Source organism: Rhea pennata, chromosome 26, assembly GCF_028389875.1.
Source record: "Rhea pennata isolate bPtePen1 chromosome 26, bPtePen1.pri, whole genome shotgun sequence".
Taxonomy (NCBI): domain Eukaryota; kingdom Metazoa; phylum Chordata; class Aves; order Rheiformes; family Rheidae; genus Rhea; species Rhea pennata.
Window position 1 is genome coordinate 5,715,330 of NC_084688.1, and position 20,730 is coordinate 5,736,059.

At 53.9% G+C, this 20,730-nt stretch overlaps 1 protein-coding gene and 1 long non-coding RNA gene across 2 annotated transcripts; both read right to left on the reverse strand.

The window, feature by feature from the left end:
• Window positions 1-268: 268 nt before the first annotated feature.
• NMT1 (N-myristoyltransferase 1) lies at window positions 269-20,035 on the reverse strand. Its single transcript, XM_062595435.1, has 12 exons — window positions 19,894-20,035; window positions 11,869-11,977; window positions 10,039-10,183; window positions 7,478-7,596; window positions 6,803-6,894; window positions 6,157-6,273; window positions 5,502-5,672; window positions 4,963-5,071; window positions 3,654-3,824; window positions 3,170-3,337; window positions 2,577-2,714; window positions 269-714 (listed from the first exon to the last, which is right to left on the reverse strand). Exons 1-12 carry the CDS (start codon window positions 20,019-20,021, stop codon window positions 694-696), a joined length of 1,488 nt encoding a protein of 495 aa, XP_062451419.1. The 5' UTR covers window positions 20,022-20,035; the 3' UTR covers window positions 269-693.
• LOC134151381 (uncharacterized) lies at window positions 15,260-17,468 on the reverse strand. Its single transcript, XR_009960832.1, has 4 exons — window positions 17,046-17,468; window positions 16,763-16,876; window positions 16,308-16,658; window positions 15,260-15,377 (listed from the first exon to the last, which is right to left on the reverse strand). It is a non-coding gene; the product is annotated as an uncharacterized LOC134151381 (long non-coding RNA).
• Window positions 20,036-20,730: the final 695 nt, after the last annotated feature.

Sequence of the window (20,730 nt, forward strand, 5' to 3'; positions counted from 1 at the left end):
AAGGACTGAGTTTAACGAAGGAGGCAGCAAACGGAGAGGGCCGAGCGCAGGGACAAAGCGCAGCCAGGCATCTCCTCCTCAGGTCCAAGCCCTCCGCACACGCAGGAGAGCGCTTCAGCCCTGTCGCAGCATCCTGCCGCTCCTGGCTCGGTTCTCCACCAAGTCCACGCCGAGCTGTTTGGTGCTGTTTGCGATGAACCACCAAGCTTATTCCTGGGGCAGGAGTTGCCCTGTTCTGTGCAGACAAAAACCCAGCACACTAAGCAACTACCTCTGCCAACCCAGCTTCTTGTTGCAAAGTCACGGTCCAGGGACCAAGAGGTGGCCTTCAGCAGATGAGTGCATTAGTGTCAGTTTGGAACAGGAAAGATTTAAAATATATATAATATATACTTTTATTATTCACCCGTTAACTCCATTATATGCCAATCATGAGCTAGTTTCTGCAGTTACATTCCCTTGATCACGTCTTTACGAGGATGCAATTAAATCAAAACAAAGGAGACCACTGACGCCACCGGGGGAGCCGTGGCCAGCACTGTGTGATACAATCGTTAAAACCAGTCGATGTTCGTGTAGCTGCTTCAGTTCCACTTCTCCACACACGGGTCCGGCTTTGGCAGAAACGGCGAGGGCAGCATCTCTCCCGGGCCCAGCTCCTCAGCGGCGCTGCACTCTCCTCACAGGGCTTGCTTACTGCAACACCAGTCCTACCTGGGAGAGCCAACGGAGACAGCAGGTGAAGAAGCACCCAAGTGCAAGCGTCCTCTGCCCCACACCCAAAGCTGGACAGATACAGCTCTCTGTACCTAGAGCTCAGCAAGCTCTAGGACCTTTGAGACCAACAGTCCAGGAGAGCTCTGCACAGCCCTTTCCTGGCTAGACGAACAAGCTCCTCCTGCCAGCTCGGATCCAGATAGGTGGCCAAGGCTTAGGGTCTTCCTAGCTGCTCTACAACTCGTCTGCATGGCCAACTCGGATGGTCTGCAAGACAGAGGACAGCACAGAGCAGTACCCCTGCTTTGGGGCTCAGGCCGCCGGGGTCGTTCGATTTACTACTCTGGGTTCTCCCTAAGTCAATAGCAATAGATTAGACAGAAGATGCTTTCTGACAGCCTTGTACCATGACAAGTCCTGCTCCAGGGAATCAATGCTTCTGGGTGCTCTTTGATCACTATGTGTTGGGACATGCTGGCAGCTGCTCCCAGGGATTTGCCTGGCAGCACAGAGAGGGGCTCAGACCCTCCGCAGGGCACAGCGGGAGAGCAGCTCCCAGCACCACGCACGCAAAGCCATCAGCCCCTTCAGCGAGGGAAAGGGCTGGATAAACCTCCCAGCAACCCTCTAGAGACTTTTTTCCTTTTTAAAAAGGGATCAGTGGTGGAGCAAAACTGGTTTAAAAAGTGTTGATTTGTGGCACTGTGTGCTGCAGATGCTGCGGGACCTGGCGCTGAGGGACAGCAACCCAAATACCACAGCTGGAGAAGGCCACAGAAATAAGTAATTATACCCATTAATCAGCCTGTTGGACCTCACACCTCTAGCTGCCTGCCTGCAGGATTCTCTCACTTTCCAGACAGCAGACAGACCTGGCTTCCCAAGCTCTGCGAGAGGAATCAAAGTCCAGTCACCGCCAAAGACATTAATTAGCTGTTTTGATCCAGCGTGGACACACCGTAGATCCACCGCGCAGCACTGCTGAGTGGGATGGCTTGTGTTTCTCAAGTACTGTCTGTACCAAGATGGCTGTGAACTGGACAGATGCTGAACTGCAGCATCTCCAGGGTGGAGCCACGGTAGCCACAGGGCAACTGGTTACTGCCTACGATGGCCCAGGGCAGGCATCTACTCAGGGTCTCTCCAAAGATAGCTAGAAGCAACTGCAAGTGCTCAGAGCGGCTAGGTGGAGAGCGAGCTGCTGGCCTTGGGGATGATGTGGTACACCAGCAATCCTGTTTCAGCCCCTCCAGACACACTAGGAGCGATCAGGCTGCCAAAGCCTCTGATCATCATGGGTTCCTGTTCAACAGCGACCCAATAGCTCTTGCAGCGTGTCTGTTCTCTCTAGAGGAGCTCCCGTCCCTCTTGTCCCACCAGGACATGCCAAACCCTGAAGACAGACTGACACACACACAGAGGTGCTGTATGGTGTTGGCCAGGCCCTGTGCAGGTCCACAGGGCACAGCAACCATCTCCCAACTAAGGATGGGTGACTGCTGCATCCACTGGTACTACATCTGTCAACCCTGCAACCCTCCGCCTCTCCGCGGAGAACGACTATTAATTCCCCCAGGGCTCCACCCTGTATCATGCCTTGTATCAGCGCAGATGTGCGCGAGGTTAAAGATTCCTGAACCACTCTGGCCCCATCCTGGTCCCAGCATAAAATTAGTCTGGAGAGATTAACTGATGAGAGCTGCTTCCCAAGGACACTCTGGTCCACAGGCAAGATCACAAGCCGGGGATCACTGAAAAGGCAGTGCCAGACACCAGTGGCACATGTGTCCTCACAGCCTCAGCGAGGCAAGACCCCTGCCCACACGCAGGCCAGGCTGAAGGACAAGCAACGCACTAACCTTCTCTGGTGCCATGCTGGGACACTTCCAATTGTACAGGTAATACTGCAGATTCCCATCCCCAATCCCAAACTTCAGCTTTTCCAGGAAGGTTTTATTTTCCATGAGATCCAGTGCATTGAACACGTCGAATCCTTTCTGCACAGGCAAAAAACAAGGCCATTAGCTCCTCCAGCCATGGGCTGCTCTCCTCTGTGGGCACTGCCTGCTCCCTCTCCAGCCCAGCTTTGCATGCACTAAAGATGGGAGTGAAGGCGCTGGGGAAGAACCGAGTATTGCTGCACCTGCTTTCAATTTAAGTGCTATGGACAGCAAGGCAATACCTTTTGCTGTAAGAAATGGGTAGACATTGGCAAGTGGGCTCTTAAAGGGTTCAGGTTACTGTTCCTTCCCCCTCTTGGGTTGTAGACCCTTTTGGATTTGGATTTGTACAGCCCTGGGTATGAGGTACAAAGCCCTGCCCCAAGGCTGGCCCTCCGTGCAAGTCCAAGGGCAGCCAGGAGGCAGGAGACGCTTGCGGTGAGCTGCCCAGCTCACCCCAAGGGTGCCGCTCCAGCCCTGCTCCCGACCTGCCTGGATCTGGCAGCACTCACCGACTTGGCGAGTATGAGAGCGTCGCTCATGAGGTCAATGAGAGGCGTCTTGGTGTGAACATTGTAGAAGGAGTAAGCAGCTTTCAAACTTTTGTGAGTCGCGTGGTTCATGATGGTGGAGGGCAGCGTGTAGAAGCTCAGGAAATCTGTCACCTCCCCAGGGGTGCTCTGAAAGCCAAGAGTGACATCTCTGTGACACAGCAACATATCAGAGCCAGGCAATGCCTGCTTCCAACTTCAGAGATGCTTTGCCAGTCTGAGCTGGCATGCATCTGCGCCACTGAGGGCACACGACAGGCGACTTATGGCAGCTCAGGACAAAGGCACCATCCTCCAGCAGCTCAAACCTCCAGCCCTGGAAGAGGCTCTCTGTGCTCTCGCCGCTCAGGGCAGCAACCTCTCCGATCTCTCCTACAGAGGATGGATCACTGCACACTCTTCCAGTGGTGGGAGAAGCCCCCAAAAACACCCCCTGCCCTCTCACCTCTACCACAAAAGTGTCAATGATGTTCTCCTGAGGTAAGAACCAGTGCTCCACCTCCTCTCGGCTCATGACAGGTGTCAGGTGGAACTGCTTCAGGTATTCGGTCAAGAGCTTGTGAACTGCAGAAATATCTTTATGCTCCATTGGCCGCAAGCCAGGAGTTTTGGGAGTCTGCAGAAAACGGAACAAATTGTTTGCAAGGGTTTTTTTACTTCTCCCAAGGATTACACCTCCTCCGCAGCAGCCTCGGACAAGCAGCGTGGGGATGTTCTCTGCTTAGATCGACCCATTTTCAATCCCACAGTCCCTGACAAGCACTCTCCTCCTGGCCCTGCTTGACTGGAAGAAGGGAGTGATTGGCTGTGACAATGCAAAGACCGCAGAGAAGCGCAGTGAGTCCCAGAGCCTCACGTGCTTGGTCAAGTCACGTTGGAAAAGGCCTCCTACCCATTAACAACATAAAGCCTCTGCTTCCTTCTAGGTTTCTGCTCCCAAGCACAGCGGGGCAGGCTGGGAAAAGTGCCCCAGGCACAGCAGGATACTGCAAGGAAAAAGGTGGTGAGAGCACCACTCAGGTCTTGTCTGACTGTTTTTTATTTCCAGTATGACTCAACTTCTAGTCTACAGTTGGGATTGCTCAGCATAACCCAATTCCAGTTGCACAAAGTATTTCTGCACAAAAAAAGAAAATACTGATGGCTACAATCAGCAACTGCTGGTATTGCTGACATGGGAGGCAGAAGACAGAGCTGCATGTTGCCCAACCCTAAATCACTCATCAAATGAAACAACCAGCTCTGACCAACAGAAGGAAGCAAATAGGGTCAGAGAAGGTGGTGGCCATTTTTATGCTCTGTTTTTCTTTTCTCCTATAGTCCTGCTGGAGGAAGTTCCCCAGCTGGCAACTGCAGTGACAGAACTGATCAGTTTGACTGAGAAATGAAGGACTAACCCAATTCAAGGTCACTCCAGGGCTGTGTTTGGACAGATGAAGCCTGTCACATCTGTAGTCTCGTTTTACCAGGAGAACGGGATATGACTCACCATGAAACAAAAGATCACAGGGTTCTCTAGCTGCAAGAAAATTGCCCTTCGAATACAGGTATCCAGGCAAAATAAATAAGGATTAAATAAAGCACAATGGCTTGACATAGCCACTTATTATATGAAACACAAATTCCAGTTCTCCAGGCAAAAGGCAGATTCAGCCAAGATGTTCGCGTGTCCAATGCTGAGCCCCATCCCTTGCTCAGCTAGGAGCAATTCCTGAGCTTTGCTTCCAAAGCTTGCAGTCCCATCTGGCACCCACCTCTGGCAGCCGATAAAGCTTCATGGTACGTTGCATAGTCATGTTCCTGCTCAGGTGGGAAAATTTGACTTCGATGAGTTTCCGAGGATTCAGGGACCGGTGCCAGTACCTGCAGAAACACACTCGCTGTGGGAGGCTTGTTCTTGGACAACGGGAAGACTGCAAGAGCAGAAGGTTCTCGTAGCGGCCATGAGAGGGCACTCGAGAACATCACACCAGCTTGCAAAGAGGCTCTCACAGGCCAGGAGCTCCCACAGAGAAAAGCAAGGGCTGCGTGAAGTGCATGTGCTACAGAAAGTCTCGTGTCTTGTGATAAATGAGCAGCTTAAGTAAAGCTACTGGACTTATTCCCCAAAGAACAGCGTGGGAGGAGGAGAAATCTGGGCGCGAATCGGTCTGTCTTGCCCTGGGGAGTCCCACACCTGTGAGCTCAGCCATCCCAGTGCTTTGCCACAAGCCACGGAGGGGATCCTGGTAAGGGGAAGGACTGTAGAAATTTTCCCCAGTCTTAAGTGTTTCAGAGCACTGGAGTCACTTACCTGCAAGTCCCTACAGGCTTTGGCAGCACCACTCCCGCAGTATAAACTGCCTGAAATATTCCCTCCAGATGAACCCGCCGTGTGATCTCACGGATCAGAACTGGAGCCACTCGTTTGGAGCGCAACTTTTTGTGGACACACAGGAAATTTATCTCCACCATCTTCTTCTCTCTTAGGAAAGAAACAATGCACAGGATAAGACTCAATCATCCTGACCACGGAGATTGGTCTGATGGCCTGGACAATTTACTTCAGGCCCCACAAGAGGAGTCAAATTCTCAGGAAAGAAGGGTTGACACACTGGCACTTTGGAGGACGCTCCCTTGAGCTGTAATCCAACAGTTTCCCAAGAAAACACGGTCTCCCCTGACATCCAGCCCTGAAGGATTAGGGCCAGAGCTCTAAGCTGACCTCACTCACTGAGAAAAGGAGTCTCCTTAGTTAACTGCAAGATGTATCTGCATAGAATTCACTGCCCACCTTAAATATCCTCCACCTTTTCCTCCAAGCAGCAAAGCATCTCCACAATTGCCTGGTGCAGGTCTGGCTTAGTCAGTCAGTGAGGACAATACGGTCAGACCCCTCCTGAGCACTGCCAGGAAGTGCCACCCAGCATCAAGGAGCAGGCAAAGAAATTCAACCAAGCAGCACTTACGTGTCATAGATGTGGATAGTGGCTGGAATCGCGCTGATAAATCCCACCAGCTTCTTGCTGGAGACAACTCTGACACCACAGTGCCACTGGGGCAACCAGCCTGGAGGACGCAGTGCCCTGGAGAACAGACATGCTTCATTAGTCACATCCCATCAAAGGTACCCTGTGCACTTAGTTCTGCTCCCAGGCTACCCACCCTGTCCTGGGACACACTGTGTTACGTTCCAGGCCACCAGAGACACCCATGGGGTTGCAGGCAGGAGGACGGGAGGGCAACTGTCAAGTTACAGGGCAGGAGTGTTTGGGTCCAGGGGAATTCCTGCACTCTGCGGCCAAGGCCAGTTCTCACTTGCAACCCAGAAGGAAATCTGTGTTCTCGATTCGTGAACGCCCTGAAGAAACAGCAGCTCAGCTGCAAAAGATCTCCAAGTATTACTGCCGGCAAAAATAATTGGCAGTCGCCTTCCTCTTATAACTCTGGGACAGTGGGAAGCTCCTCAGCTATCAGAATTTTTGAATTGGTGACAGATGAGGAAGCGAGATTTTGGAAAAAAGTGAGGAAAGGTTAAGTAAATGCAGCATCAGTGCTAGCACTGGAGCTGCCAGCATCCACCATGCTCTGCTCCGTGGTCATGGTGCCACTCACCACAGCAGGAACTCGGGAGAGTAATCGAACCGGAACATGTTGTCGTCGTCTTCCACATAGTTCTCGTTTAGAAGCGTGTACAGCTCTTTCAGCTACAGCAGGAGAAATCAAGCAGGTCAAGAGAGCTATGCAGCAGTCACACCCCCTAACTGCCCTGAAACATGACCCAGAATGCTCTTTCCATGAGGCTGTAGCAACGGCAGCCACGTGCAGCCGTGCCCTGTAACTGGCACATCTCCCTTCTCCATGCTGCTGGCTCTGGGCTCCTGAACGGGTGCCGCTGCAGAGCAGGGTAAGCAGCAGCACACACAGATACTCCTGCCACCCCAGGTCATCTCTCAGGGAGACGGGTCATGGTCTGGAGAGTCTTTGTAGGGAAAAACTCCATCTCTATACACTTCAGGAACATGGAAAAAAAACATTCTCCTTTGTCCATCCTCCATGAAGAAACCAATCAAACTTGGCCAATATAGGACAAATGAGAGGTGAGTGCCTGTTTCAGGAGGAATCAGATCCACCTAAGGAGATGGTGAGATCACTGAACTGAAGTGTTGCTCATAATGGTGGAGTACACATTCCAGTCACCAGACATCTTCAGCAGTCCAAGCACTGCACTACCAACTGTGCAACAGAGACACCCTCCCAACCGGTGTGTGCCAAGTTGCCCAGACTCACCACGCCTCTATCTCCAAGGTCCAGGGCATCCCAGGTGAAGCCCTGGGGCAAGGTGTATGGCTCCTGACGGATATTGTCTTTGTCTGGTTCAACTGGACCATGGGTGTTCACCACTTCTCCTGCAAGAGAGAGCAGGGAGCCATGAAGATGCTCTCTACTGTTTGAGGCCAGGTCCCCATGACGCCTCAAGCGGCCTTGCTTGACAGCTTCTCTCACCTCAGGTCCACGGCCTGAGCAATCAGGGGTCACTCACCCACCCGGCACGGGACGCACCATGTGTTCAACACCACAGCACGGGGCAAAGAATCAAAACTGCTCTTTCAAGGGTAACAGCAAATACCGGAGAGTGGAAAGGAATAGACTGAGCTGATCAGAGCTTCAAAGCCAGAGCTACATCCTCCGTGTCCACAAGCAGTACTTCAGGCCTCCCAATTCCTGCCTGCCTGTTTTCTCTCCCTGTGGCAGAGGAGCTCTGTACAGAGCTGGAAATGCTCCCTGTGCATGTGCTGATGATCCTGCAGGTTTGCCATTTGAAGACTGAGCCAGCCTGACTTTTCGTAGCAGATCAGGACTTCAGATTGCTGTCGGGCAAAGTGGCCACAAGAGCACGGCCTTCCCCACTGCCACAGACCCGGTATCAGCCAGTACTTTCCCATGATCTGTTCCACCATCCCCAAAGCCTCATATGATGGCTCTCTCCCTGCCAGCTCCGGCCCATGCATTTTGGCAGGCATCAGGATTTCCTTCCCAGTGCGTTTAAATAAGAGCTGCAGTGAACAAGACAACTTTTGTTTAAAAACATTGACTCCTAAAGCACTCGATTCAGCCAAGAGAGGTTGGTTAAAGCACCAGCTTTCTCAAGGATGTCAACACAGCTCTGCAAACAGCAGCATCACTTGAGCGCTGCCAAGAGAAGCACACCGCACTGATTAGGAATTCCCTTAAAAAGGAGTTGAAAAGAGGTTTCCAGGCAATGGGGAGGTGAATAAACTCAAAACAAGAGCTCTCCCCTCATCACGCCCAAACTAGGATAGGTTCCAGGAACGCTCATGCATGGCAGTGCCCTCTGTCTTGAGCAGGTGTCCAACAACCCTGAAACCTGTCCCCCAAAATCCCACAGCACTTTTGTTACCAGACCCTAAACAGCCTCATGCAGGTAACGCTGCACACCACAGAGGGTTTTTGAACAAGCACCGAGGGAGATGGTGGGATCTAACGAGGAGCCGGAAACCAGAGTGCAGTCAGCAATTTGGTGTATGGAGGACAGGGCCATTTTGTGCCTCTTCTCTTCCCCATCTTCCACCTTCCAGGGTTTACTGAAGCAGATATGATGTTTTTAATGTCAGGATCCTCTGGTGAAAAGTGCAAACACAAGGTCAGACTTTGCAGCCTCACATAACCCTGTGCCTGGGGTATCTCACAATGATTTTCCCAGCACAAGCACAAACAGGGGCCAAAGCCAAGACTACAATTTCCAGCAAACAGTCCTTTGAGATCAAATAAAGCCTCAGATCGGTGTTCACAACATGCAAAGAGAATCACAAACAATGTTTGCAGCAAGAGGGATTGGATACAACCTCAGGAAAGAAGTTACTGAAGAGCAGCCAATTTTCAGTCATAACAAGCTTCGGGTAAATCTAAAAACACTGGCTTGGACTCATACTCCAACTCTCCTGAGCTCTGCATGGAGTTTGCTGGGAGATGCCAGGGCAGAGAGATGAAGCAAAGCAATCCCATGGGAGCGCACAGAGATTTGCTCTCATTAGTTCAGAAACGACAGCATTCCAGCGATGCCGCTCTGCAGCGGGGCACCCCTCTCTGTGCACCTCTCGGCCTTTCAGATCTGCTCAGCTGCCAAGCGCTTCTGCCATGCCGAGAAACACCTCGCTACCAACCGCAAATCACTTTGACGCACGCTGGCAGAATCAAGTGCAAACTGGAGAAAGGACCGGAGCAAGTACTAGAGACGGGAAGCATAGTCTAGCTGTTTGCGGGGTTGGGGGGAAAGGGGAAGAGAGGAATTTCCCAACTTTAGACAAGTGCAGCATCTCGGAGGCACGAATATTTGGGATGTTTGTGCCTCCTCTCTCCCTGCTGGCTCGGACGCAGTGCCTGCCCTGGATGGGGGCTGCCGTGATGCCAGCGAGCAAACGATGGAGGCTCAGCACGTGGACTGGCTTTGCCGAGCGGCTCTGCTCCCAGGTTGGCCCTCTCTCAGTGACGCTCTGCCCCACAACAGTCCAAGGCTTACCCTGAACGACCTTCCCCACCAAGGACCCTTCGCTGCTAAGCTTCAGCCCCCAGGAAAGGGGATAGCTGGATCGCTTCAGGTCTCTGGGACTCGGCACGAAGGCTAGCAGCGTCTCACACGAAACTTAGCCACAAAAGGCTGGGAAAGCCCAGTTTAAGGGCAAAAAGGCAGCGCGAGGCCATCTCGGGGCTCGCTTGCTGGCCAGAAAACCTCATGGCTTCAGTAAGGCCCTCTTTGGACAGGCCGAGAATCACAAGAGCTGTACCCAGGAGCACGCGGCTACAGCAAAACAGCAATGGACTATACGTACCTAGCTTGGGCACTGGCTGCGTGTCCCAGAACTGGTAGCTCCGCTTGCTGGCTTCTTCCATGGTTTTGGCAGGTCCCTGACCTACAGAGAAGAGCTCAATGGCTTTTTGAATCTCCTGGATCCTCTCAGCCGGTAAAGAGTTCACCTGAGTGCAGCAAAAGGAGGTTAAAAGTGAGTGACCTGAGCTACAAGCTCTGTATTTTAGCTCCCCGTAAGGGCAAACAGGAACTCACTGCCTTGGAGTGCTGCCAGGGAGGGGAGAGCGACTCCCTTTCCAGCCTAGATCCTCTCATAACCCTCTGAGAGATGGATAAACCTTTTTTCTAGCCACCTGCTACATGCTTAGGCCTGGGTTTAACACACTCCTCACTCAAAAGGGCTGGAAATCAAGCACTGTAAGATGCTTTAAGCTTCACTTAAAGAGAAGATGGCATGAGCAAAAAAAAAAAAAAAAAAAAAAGCAAAGTTCCCTGCCTCCCCCTCAGTAACACCCACACAGGGACACCCGGAGTTAACCCACAGCCAGCGTTTCTGCTTTTTGCGGTGGCATTTCTCTTCACTACTTCAGCCTCATCCATCCAGGCTGGATCAAACCAGTGTCTGCAAAGAGCAACTTCGAGATGGCCCTTGTTGGCACCGCCCAGCACCCAACATGCAGCTAGGCTCTTCCTCCTCCCCACGAAGACCTCGTGGGGTCAGCAGCTCTGCCATGAACTTGCTGCCCCAGCTCCTTGCTGATTAAAGGCGAAGAGAGTTTGAAACACTCTCAAACCACTGATTTACTGCCAGCACCATCAGAAGGATAAAGTATTAGAAATTATTCAGATAGGAACTGGGAGTCAGACAGAAAACAGCTTAGGCCAATGTATAGTCTTCTGTTCTCACCCTGCCACAGGTTTTGAGGGAGGGCAAGTGCTCCTTGGATTCGGAGAGAGAGGCAAGAGTGATCACAGTCTGTACGTCATGACAGAGAAAAGGGGCAGGGAGCAATTACTCACCATTTCTTATAAATACAGGAATCGGGGTTCAAACCAAGTTCAAAATGAACACAACACCTCGTGATGCCCAACATCTTGTCATAACGAGACCCAAAACGTTGGAATATCATAGAGGCGAGATGGGCAAACGGGTTCACAACTGGCTCATGTACACGTATGGTTCAGAGCAGCCTCCAGGTCCAGAGGGGCCAAAAGAGCCAATTGCTGGTGCTGAGAGGGTGCCACCAGGGCAGGGACAAATCGCACATGTCCCACACTCGTGCTCATCCCTAAGCATCGGCTGCTAATCAGGAGCAAAGCAGAGAGGGGCGAGACAGACCCTGCTCTGATCCTTTGGTTGTTCTTGTGTTAATTAGCCAAAAAGAGATCAACAACATCAGATGTTGTCCAAGAGTAGGAAAATGCGTTCGTTGTATTCCCTGGGGGCAGGGGAGGAAGCTGGCAGGTGGCGGCCGGGCTCGGCTGCACAGAGCGCAGCAATCCTCTGCCATCTCTGCTCAAGGAGGCAGCTGATTTCTGGGAAGAATAACTCAGAGGCGCCAGTCTGAACCTTTCACTGCAGCGCTGTAACTGGCTTTGATACCCAATAAAGGATTGCATTTATCCTGGAGTGCTCCACAAATACCTCCCGCAGCAGTGGGAATTCCCATGCAAACAGCCAGGCCAGGAAATTACTCTAAATCTCACACTTTTGAGCAGCCAAGTGCTTCAAAACAACAGCAGGCAGCATCAGGACCGGGAGGCACTTTCCTGGCCACATCGGAGAGGTTCAGGACTGGGCCTGCTGTTCTGTGGAGCTGTGACTCATGGCCTTCGGGAAGGGGTCGGGTACCTTTACTGGCTGGTCCTGAACCTGGTCAGGTTGATCTCCTTTCTCTTTCTTCCGTTTCGGTTTCTTTTTCTTCTTTTTGGCTCCGCTGTCATTTGCTGGACTCAAGCCACTAGGGAACAAAAGAAACATCATTGGAGCCTTTTTTTCTGAGGACATTTACACAGTCCCTGAAGCTCTATAAAGAAAATAAAAGCTCCCTGTTCTGAGCCAGACCAAGCTTCTAGGAGCGGGAATACGCCGTGCACGAGGGGTGCAGCCAAGCGTATTTTTCCTGGGATCCTTCCAAGCCCGGCTCTTGCCGGCAGGACTCGCCAGACAAGCTCCCACGAGGGGAAGAGCACAAACATCTCCCACCTCACGGGTTTGCTCAGCTGCCCTGCTCCGCACGAGTCCTCGGGCCCAAAAGACCCGCAGACAGCAGTCCCTGGCAGGAAAACGCTGTCACGCTGTCTCCTCTTCACTTTGAGGCGTTGCTACAAGCGGGAACGCAGGCACAAGCTAGCTCTTCCCACCATGTGCAGAGGTGACCATCTAAGGAGACAGGGGGCTGTTACATTGGAAAAAATTTATATTATTACAGCATAGCTAGAAAAAAAATGAGATCAAGCAGCAAATCTCTTTGAGCCTGATCCTCTTCACCCTCTGTGCTCTCTACCAACAGCCCTTGCCCTGCCTATGGTCCACTCTGACCCTCCTCGAGATGCGCCAAGCTGCTGGCACAGCCAGGCGCTCATGCCGGGGCGCCGCATCCCGCCGTGGAAGGAGATGCGAAGCAATTCTTGGATGTCCAGACAGCAGCAACTGTATCAGAACAGCCGCAAAAAAAAAAAAAAAAAAAAAAAAAAACCTTCGCCTACCCACGGCACCGAGCTGGGTCCCCGTGCCCTGAACGCGGCTGCACCGACAGGCGAGTCTGGCAGCAAGCTGGCGCGACATCGAGATAAAATACGGGAGAGGTGCCTGCCGCGAGCACGTCGCACAGGATCACGGAGCAGCCAGCACATGTCCTCCAGCTCGTCCTCACAGAGAGCTTTCCACCAAACCTTCCCTGACACACGCTGGAAAAAACCCTGGGGTCGAGCAAGCGAGTCTTGACAAGCCGGACAAGCAGTTGTTGACTCCATCGAGGCTTTTGTGGCTCCGAGTCGGCCCGCATCAGCCACTGGCCGATTCAGCTTTCAAAGTGGCTCCCGCAGCTGGAATCGGGGCTGCAAGTCGAGAAACGAGAGGGGAAGCGAGATCGTCTGCAGCGGAGGGTCGGAAGAGGCCACAAGCCACCTAACCCCACAGCCTGCCATCACCGCCACCGGGCGCTTTGCCAGCAGACCGCCAACGCGCACCAACAGTCTCCTGTAAATCATAAAGAGAAGCAAGGGACCTCACGAAGCGGCATCGCTCACGCCTGCTCCATCTCTGCTGGCCTCGGTTTATTTTTGCAGTACCTTTTCTCTTCTGTTTTTCGCAGGGGACAACCTGCCGTAACAGGGAACGTGTAGACCTAGGAAAGACACGGAGATGGAAAATCCCAGAGAAGAACTTCTGCCTCCACCAACTGGTTCATAAACAGTGCCCTAGAGTTGCAAAGATCTCCCTGCAGTATCAACAGGCACCGCGTCCCCTGCGAAATCTGGTGCCCTCCTGCCCAGGGGACCCATTCGTGACAGCCAACCTTGCAGAGGGATGTATCCGTGCTCTCCCGCCCCTGCACGTTGCGGGGTTTGCCTCCCAGGGTGCTTCGAAAGCAGCCCAGGTCGGCCCGCCACGGCCAAACGCGGCACAAACGGCAGCGCTCGGAGCATCCGGCGTCAGACTAAACACGGAGCCGAGCGAAGGCCCCAGCGTCGTTTGGCAGCAAACGAGGCAGCAGGTTATCTGAGCTCTCCTGGCGCTCCCGTGGGGGGAGAGCGTCTAATTGGCCCCCAGCTCGCTGATGTCTCCTGCGGGTGCGAAGCACTCTCGTCCCCAGCATATTAAAGCTGAGATTTTTGTGGCTGGCGTTCGCTCAGGAAAAGGTTCCTCCTACGAGCACGAGGGTCGTCTGAGCCTGATCCCTTCCCGTGTGCCTCTAATGCCGATGCGCCCGGCAAGTCTACGCTTCGTTTTTCTTCTTGCGCTGCTGCGTCCCACCTCCTCCTCCGACGGAGCGACCAAGCCGTAAGCCGATTAGGCTCACGCCCTTCGGAGGGCAATCAGACGGCGCTACCAAGGACTCCGCAAACGGCATTTGCGGAGGCCAACGGGGAAAAAAAAAAATCAGGCCTAACAATACCGTGAATGCTTCCCGGAGCTCAGCAAATTTCACCCTGGCTCTGGCAACACATTTGTTTGCGCAGAAGCTATCGAGGCGGTGAGCGAAAGGCACCGTCGGTGGTACCGGCCGCCTGGAAGGTGATGGACAGCATTCGCTCGCAAGTGCGTGGAGCAAATAGTCACACGTGGCCACGCACGGCTCAACCCCGTGAGCTGTCAAGCAAAAGGGAACACGATTAATTGCCTCCCTGCGCTCCGGAAGGATTTGAAACACTCGCTACGGCAGGTCATAAAAGCAAGGAGCGGCTACAAGCGGCACCTGCGCGGGGCTCGGCGTTCGGAAGTGCTGCAGGCACCGAGGCTCCGCGGTCCCTCGGTCCCTCCGAGGGACGGCTCATCTTTCGTCCCCGCGACGGCAAGGGCTTCGCCCCGGTGCCCGGAGAAATGCAGGGGCTGACACGACGGCAAAAGCCGTTACGGCACAGTGGCACTGACACAACTATCAATTTTAGTGACAAATGCGTGAGAAGCTTCTTTTCTTTCTTTAAATCCTCGCAGAGGCGCGCCAGCGAGACCTCGGAGGAGCGCGAAAGCTGCTGGCCGCTTCCTCCTCGCAGCAGCCGGCGATACCGCACAACGCCTGCGACGCCGGGCCGCCCCGCTCGCTCTCGGCGAGGCCACGCGAGTGCTGCCCACCGTCTGCTCCAGCAATCGGCGCCTCTAGACACACCGGGTGCGTTGCAATATCCTGGGGTGGTGCAGGCAGAGGGAAAGGCCGGCGCCACCCCTTGAAGCCGCTGCGTTGGCTGGAGGACCCTGAAACAGGGTCCCAGGACCTGCAGGTCCTGAACACATCGCAGCCAGAGAGATGGGCAAAACCGGCCGCAGTCTAAAAATGAAGCTGTAATAAAGAGATTCACCTCCTTTCTTACCAACTTGGACGCCTACCGTCCACGCAAGGGAGTTTGCGAGCCTGTCTGACACTAGACACCAGGAGCCTCTCCTGCGAGAAGGGAGTGGGGTGAGTTTGCCCTGGCCACCTGGGCGGTCGTGCTAATCCTTCTACCTGCGGATGCTGCGGGTGTCAAAGTCCTCGCACCCTGCTCACCCACAGCTGGGTATCCGGGCAGCGTCGGGTTCCTTCATCAATCGGAGCTGCCACATCTGAACTTCCCCGCTGAGGAGTTCAGCGCCACCAGTGTAGCTTTATCAACAAGCTGAGGAAATCCTCCCTGATTTATGAGTCAAACCGTCAGGATCTGGAAGAAATCAGAGTAGAATAAAGACTGGCCAGGTTTGCATAGCCACCCCTCCGGGCACAGGGAAGGCCCCGCTGCAGCTGGGAAATTAAAACCAAACCCAGCAGATGAGTAGCAAAGGAAAGGCAAGAGCATGCTTGAAAACCCTCAGGCCCTTCTTGCTTCACCACCGTCCAAGGGAACCAAAGCTGGCCTCAGCGATGGCTACAGGTACTATTTTAAAGACCACATAGAGCACCACCATTTCCCCTTTCTCTCCTCCAGCGCAGCTGCAGCCTTCCTAAAGCTCCCCAAATCGACCGCAACATGGCAGGACCCCGAGACAGAATTGCAAGAGTCCAAAACACCGGTTAATATAACTGCTGTGACCCATTCAGCCGCAAGTGCTTCAGCTGGTTTCACCTCCCATTTCTCAAGGGACAGATAACAGTCAAGCCCAGGCAGCTTCTATCCAAAAACCTGCAGCCTTCCCAGCTGCGCTTACAGCTTTTTCCCCCTCCTTTTATTGCCTTTTCAGCCCAGGCTGCTATGATGGGGAAAGCGGGTGGTAAAGGGCATGTTTGCTGCCTGATGAAAAATCTCTCTCACTGACTTTCCAGTCACCCACAGGACCTCAGCTGAGTTTTTCCCCATTGCCAACACGGCTTTAAGACCCTCGCTTAGTAACGAGTCTGGTTAGTTGGTGTCCTGGGAAACAGCACCAGCAGAGCCCCTCTGGAAGCCGGCAAGCGGCGGAGTCGCGCGAATCCAGAAACAAATTAGCGCTCAGCACCCCATCACGCAATCAGCACAGTAACGTCACAGATCCGTTCGCATCGACCCTGAGATTCCTGAGCTAGGAGCTTTCTTTGGGAGCGCAGCGGGGAAGGGAGAATGGCTCGAGTGTGGAGTTAGTCTCTGGACAACGTGCAAAGTAAGGCCAATGCTCACTGAGCTCCCGAAACACGCTAGGACCAGATGTTCGTGGCTACGATCAGCTGTGGGGCTTCGAAGACTGAGGCAGGGCGCTCTTTTCCACAGCGGAGAGTCCCACCACATCGAAAAGGTGCCTTTCCTGAACCTTTCCGGGAGCCGTTGATGGATGGAGACGGCGCACGGGTGGAACGAACATCGCTCGCAGGCAATCTGAGCCATGAAACAGCCCGAGAGCGAAAGACAGCAAATGGTACCAAGCTCCCTGTGGTCATTCCTCAGGAACCGAACTGGAAGTGCGGTTTTGGACAGCGGAGTAAGAAGTTTGCATGAACGTGGCTCAATTCCTTCATTGTGGAACCATTCTTTCTAATCAGCAAGATGTCAAACGAGAGACAGTAAATATCCGCTCTATATTTAGATGCTGGAAAATCCTTCTGACAAACCTGCAGCTAATTGGGTCTAATACTTACAGAGGTAATCTCATTAGGCTCCAGGGGAGGTAGGAGAATCGAGCGGAAACGGAGGCTATCCAGATGGTGGCTCACGCGTCACGAAGCGGAGAGCAAAGGGACCAACACGTAGTGCTACGAGGCAGCACGTGGAGCACAGTTACAAAACTAAATTTTGCATATTGCCACTGGCGGTTGTCTCAGAAACGCAGGGGGGGAAAAAAGGAGGGAGGGAGGGATTACAGAGCCAGACGACTCCCCAGCAGCCCCACAGGCAAACCAGGGAGAAAAACCCCCTTCGTACCACCTGCCCGCCATCCCCATCTGGCGACGGCTCCCTGGAAAGTTTCGGCCCTGTTTTTAGTCCTGCGCACCGCGAAGAAGCGGCACCTTCCCCGCTCGCGCGTCCAGCCCAGCGGCAGTTTTTCCACATCTGAGACCACTTCCACCTGTGCCACACGGCGGTTTCGGCACCTCCCAATGGATCCGTTTCACGGGGTCGGCGCGTTCGGATCCTCCATCTCACCACGGTCTCTCACTGCCTGTAAATCCACAAATCACACCGCAGAGAAGAGACTTATCTGCTACCTAAATAATTCTTCCAGGGCTAACTGGAAGAGGAATGGCTGAAATGTTTGCAGCAAGGAGCAGCCAAGCAGGAGCGAGTTACTCCAAGAAATGCTTTGCACGCTGCCTCCATATTCCAGGAGCCAGGAAACGAAGCGGAGATTTCTTATCTGGAGTAAACACCACCACCCCAGTCCTACAAAGGAAATCAAGACAAATATTACACCGCAATTCTGTCTTGGGAAATAAACTCGGACAACTGCACCAGAAAGCAGCACAGCCGCTTCCCTGTGCCGAGTTAGGACCAAGGCGGAGGAAACTCAACTCCTCTTTCCTGTCCTTAAAAGGAAAGGAAGTATTGCTATTGCTAAGTAATATTTTTATTTATTTATTTTTTAATCTCAGAGCCAAGATCTGAGGATATTTGACATGGACTGGGCACAGAGAGGCAGAATGCCGAGTGCTTCTCTGCAGACCCGGTTGGCAAAAACAGCCAGAAATATTTTTATACCTCAGCATTATATACATACATATACATACATATATATATATATATATATGTATGTATGTATGTATATGTATACGTAAGAGAGAGAGAGAGAGGAGAGATGAGATGAAATCAACAGAAGTCATATACATCAAGACAGAAAACCACGATTTTTCTCCCTGCCTGATCTTTTCTCTTACACAAATCTCTGACTGCAAGTTTTTTGGGGGAGTTGGGGGAGGACAGCGAAATTGCTGGAGAGCATGGAAGCCTTCATGGCTCGCATTCGCTATCGCTATGGCCATCAGCCACTCCAAAGGACAGTTTCTAAGTTCATTTCCCAACAAACCTGAATTGGGAAGCCTGCGAGTGTATACGCATTTCCCAGGCTGACCTGTTAGCCTGTTAATCCTTTGTCACTAACCTTAGCAGCGGCAAGTTACTATATTTTAACCCATCAGGGTTCACATGCTTATAGAAAATACAATGTCCAGACTAAGATAACCGAGAGCGCTCAGCAACACCCCTTTTCCTGGTTAAGGGCAGTCTGAACAGCTGGACTGGGAAATAATGGCTAGAAAGCTTACACAGTAATAATGATTAAGTATCGTGTCTTCTCTCCGCTTGGATCTGATTTCCGCAAACCTAATCATGTCAGAGGGAAAGAAAAGAAAAATCTTCCCAAGCATGGCTAAACCTATTAAACCGAGACACGGTGCCACACCCGGGAGGCAAATAAAATATAAACGCACAGCTGTGCTGTCATAAAAAAAAGCTTCTGTAATATTTCTTGCATGACCTTTTATTAACTTTGGTTACCGAACAGGCAAGTTCTCCTACAGAAAGCTGCTGATGCGGGGGGAAAGAGCGTCCGCAGCTCCTGCTCACCCCTTTGCAGAGCCAGGTAAGTGGGTGCTGGGGCTCCGGAGGGCTGGTACGAAGAGCTGGGTGAAGCTTGGGAGCGTTTACCACCAGCGCCAAACTTCCGGAATCACGTGCCGCCGCAGAATATAAAAGATAAATGTAGGAGGAAAAAGGGGACAAAGCCTCTGCTACCAACCACAAGTGTCATCAGGCTGCTTCGTACCTTATTTGGGGCAACAAAGGTAGCGGGTAACGTGGGCGTGAGGTCAGGGGTATTAGAGCTTTCCCAACTGGATAGGCACCTGCCTTGCTGACTCGCCGTGTAAGCGTTTCACCCCTTCGTGCTCTGGCCAGCTTCCTCTGCAAGCGGTGGAAACTCCGCTCAAACAGCAAAGCCACCTCTGCCAAGGCTTGCAACGCCCTCAGCAAGACTCAAGGCAGTTAAGGAATAAGCGGCAAACCCTAGTTTTTAAAGCACAAACTGGCACCCGCCGGTCAGCAGCCCGAGGCGCCGGTGGCAGCTCTTTCAACCACGCGGGAACGAAAGCGCGTGAGAGGCTCGAGGCTGAGAAGCCAGCTCTCGGCCCGCGAGTCGCACCGAGGCAGCGGGATCCAGCCAAGCTCGGGCTGCTGTAGCCACGAGCCCTAACATGGCGCTTCTGCGAGCAATACGTAATGGTGGAGAGCCCAGCAAGGGTGAGCGGGGCTGGGGCAAGGGGGCACTGGGGACGCCTGGCACCCGAGCGCAAGGGCAGGACGCACCACTGATCCGGCTCATTGCTGCAAAAAGGCACCTCGCGGCTCTGTTTTTGCAGTGACCGCGTACTCCCTCAGCAGTGGGGCTCTTGCACCGTGACTGCTGCTCTCCAAACTCTCCCACTAGTAACTGAGAAGTGCAAGAGGTCGCCGGGGGCAACTAGGGCACCGGACCCGCTCCGGGAGAGCACCGCGGGGCACATGGCATGCAGGCCATGTAGCTCCCCGTCTCCCATCCACGCCGAGGACAGGCCCGACCCTGCTTAGCTTCAGGACACGCTCCCGCAACAGGAGTGAATGGGAGCCACGGGGCCCGCCCCCACGAGATTGACAAGGAGCTCGGCCAGCCGCAGCGCGGAATGCTCTGTGGCGACCAATCAGACCGCGCGCGGGGCGGGGCTCCGCTCACTTCCCGGCCGCTGCCCTGCTCAATGGGCCTGGCAGCCGCGGCGGCAGGCGGCCCTGGGGCTCCGCTCACCCCCGGTTGGAGCCGTGCTCTGCCTCGTTCTCGCAGTCGCTGCAGTGCTCGTGGTCATTCTCCTCCGCGGACGGCCGTTGGGGCCTCGACGGTGGCCGCCTCACTGCTGTCTCACTGTCGTCCGCCATCTTGAAACGGGACCTCGGCCGCTGCCGCACCCCCACAACAAAGCGCGCCGCGATTGGGTGGCTGGTCGCGGGGCATGCCGGGACTGGTAGTCTTCATGGGCCGGCCGGGGCCGGGCTGTGATGGGACCGGGACTGCAGCTCCCATGAGCCTTTGGAAGCGCTCAGGGGGCGGGGCTCCGACGGCGGGTGCCTCGGGGCGGGCGGCGTTCACACAGGGCAGGTGTGCGGACGGGAGCCTGCATCCGCTGCGGCGGAGAGCCTCGTCCCGGGGCGCGCTGTCTGTCCCCTCGCGTGCACATCGGGGGCCTGAGGCGCCCGTACCCTTCCCCACGTGCTTCCTGCCCGAGGGGGCGGGCCGAACTGAATAACAGCGGCACCGATTGGCTAAGAAAGGCGAACGGCTTCCTAGCAGCCAATAGGCGGGCGCGACACTGCGCAGTGCCTGAAGCCGAGCAGAGGGTGAGTGGGTGAGGGCGCTAGCCAGCGGGCGGAGGGGCCTCGCCCGCCCCCTCGGGCTTGTAGGGCGGGCGGCTTGGCCGGGCCCTCGCAGGGGGGCCAGGTGCAGCGCTCAGTTCTCAAACTGGTGTATTTGGGGGGGGGGGGGGAAACGGTTCTGGCGCCTGCCTGTAACATCTGCAGGAAGGGAACGGCCTCCCAACCCACGTGTACCGTTCAGAGCCAAGCTGACGGAGTATTTATACCTCGTACC

Excerpts from the sequence above, each read along its gene's own strand:
- NMT1 (XM_062595435.1), bottom strand. The coding sequence starts at position 20,021 with ATGGCGGACGACAGTGAGACAGCAGTGAGGCGGCCACCGTCGAGGCCC. Across the intron at positions 6,274-6,802 it reads TCTCCCGAGTTCCTGCTGTG|GGCACTGCGTCCTCCAGGCT; the intron begins GTGAGTGGCACC and ends TCTGTTCTCCAG. Across the intron at positions 2,715-3,169 it reads CTCTCATACTCGCCAAGTCG|AAAGGATTCGACGTGTTCAA; the intron begins GTGAGTGCTGCC and ends TTGCCTGTGCAG.